General features: G+C 45.8%; 1 protein-coding gene across 1 annotated transcript; it reads right to left on the bottom strand.

Moving 5' to 3' along the window:
- Window positions 1–7: 7 nt before the first annotated feature.
- Window positions 8–1,297, bottom strand: LOC104915661 (fibronectin-like; the record flags this gene model as incomplete). The annotated part of the gene is made up of 2 exons (XM_010726583.2): window positions 8–204; window positions 761–1,297. Coding segments are annotated over 2 exons (702 nt in total), but the record flags the coding sequence as incomplete, so codon positions are not given.
- Between the last annotated feature and the right edge of the window lie 331 nt (window positions 1,298–1,628).

Below are 1,628 nucleotides of genomic sequence, written 5' to 3'. Positions count from 1 at the left end.
TGGAGTAAAGAAAGCAAGGCAAGTACAGCAAAGTTTCACCTAAACTCCGTAAGACTTTCGCTTACCAGTATTGCCAACTGTGACCACCTCTTCCAGCACCTTCTGTCTCCGGTGATCCTTCAGGGCTTCCACTATGATGTTGTAGGTGGCCCCTCTGGTGAGGCCAGTGAGCGTAGCGCTGGAGGAAGTGCCAGGAACCCTGAACTGCAAGAACAGGCAATGCCACGTCACTCGAAGAACAGATCAAGGGATTAGGTGTCAACCCATTCACAACCCATTCACAGGGAAGACACTGTGCCTAGATTGACTTCTGTGCTCTGTGCTGGGATGCAGCCAGCTCGTTCCCCTTAGACATTCAAACACCAAGTTAAACTTAACTGCTATGGACTGTGGATACAATGGATATATTGTAATTGCCATTTCAGGGGGAGACAAACCAACAAAGAACTGAGATGGGCTAAGGAAATCTTTGTCATGGAGTAGCAGCACTAATGTCTTTGTAACTCTGGAGCAAACTCCCAGTTGTCTCGCTGCCTACTCCCTTCCCTGGCAAAAAGTTGGTGCTAACTAAGCCTTTCAAAAGCTTTCTGTTTTGGCACTTTTCTCCTGTAGCTTGTAATTCACTTTTCTCTGCGAATTACAAGAGAGGCGTTTATCCTTCCTGCTCTCTGCTACACATTAGTAAGACTGAGCCAACTCAGACTGCCACCTCCTTACTACAGCAAAAAGCTAGAGACCCAGGGGAAGACAGTTCAGTTACCTGCAAAGTATCTTCGTCCTGGCTGACTGGTTGGCATGAGATGATGTACTCAGTGCTCTCCAGCAAAGGCCTCCAGGAGATGGTTGTCTGGGAAAGAGCTTCTTGGCCAGTGGTGTCGTTGCGCCTGGGCCCACGGGAGTGGGGGTAAGAAGGTTCAACTATGATTGGCACTTGGTACCCTGGGATTTCGATTGCTTCATCTACATTTGGAGGCTGCCGTCTCGACCCAGGCCTAAGGGGAGTTGCCGTGGTGGGTACAGGCCGTCTGTAGCCATGCTCCTCAAAGAAGACTTGCTGACCTTGGTGTCCTATTGTCTGAGGGTGCCCTGATGAGCCTGGAAGTTGGATACCGTTTCCATTGTCATACCTATTGTTTGTGAGGTAAGGGGTCCCCTCATCAACAGAAGGTACATCAAGGATGTCAGGCTGGTTGGGGTGAGGTCCAGTAATCAGCGTGGGCAGATCATCTAGCCAAAAAAAGGTTAGAAGCCATAAAGCAAAGCGTGGCAAATTAGCAAATTCAAACAAATTCAACAGCTAGAGTTGATGCTGTACACTGATCCAGGCAAAGATTAGCAATTGTCCCAAGATGCAACACTTTTTATGATCTCATTCTGACTATTATGAATGTACTGATTTATCTCTCTATATTTATGTGTTATATAAATATATTTATTTCATACATAGGGATAAGAAGTGTGTTGGTATGAATTTTTCATTCAGCTGAGCAACAGTTTTGAACACCGCATCCCACGGAAGCTATCAATGATTAAATTGAGAAGATGTAATTAAAAGAGAGATTCTGTTGTTATCATGTTAAGATAACCATTCAAATGCAGTGAGAAACTAGGCCTGAGATCACATTTGG

This window comes from Meleagris gallopavo, unplaced genomic scaffold (assembly GCF_000146605.3).
Source record: "Meleagris gallopavo isolate NT-WF06-2002-E0010 breed Aviagen turkey brand Nicholas breeding stock unplaced genomic scaffold, Turkey_5.1 ChrUn_random_7180001840510, whole genome shotgun sequence".
NCBI classification, from domain to species: domain Eukaryota; kingdom Metazoa; phylum Chordata; class Aves; order Galliformes; family Phasianidae; genus Meleagris; species Meleagris gallopavo.
This window is presented reverse-complemented; position numbering and strand designations above follow the sequence as displayed.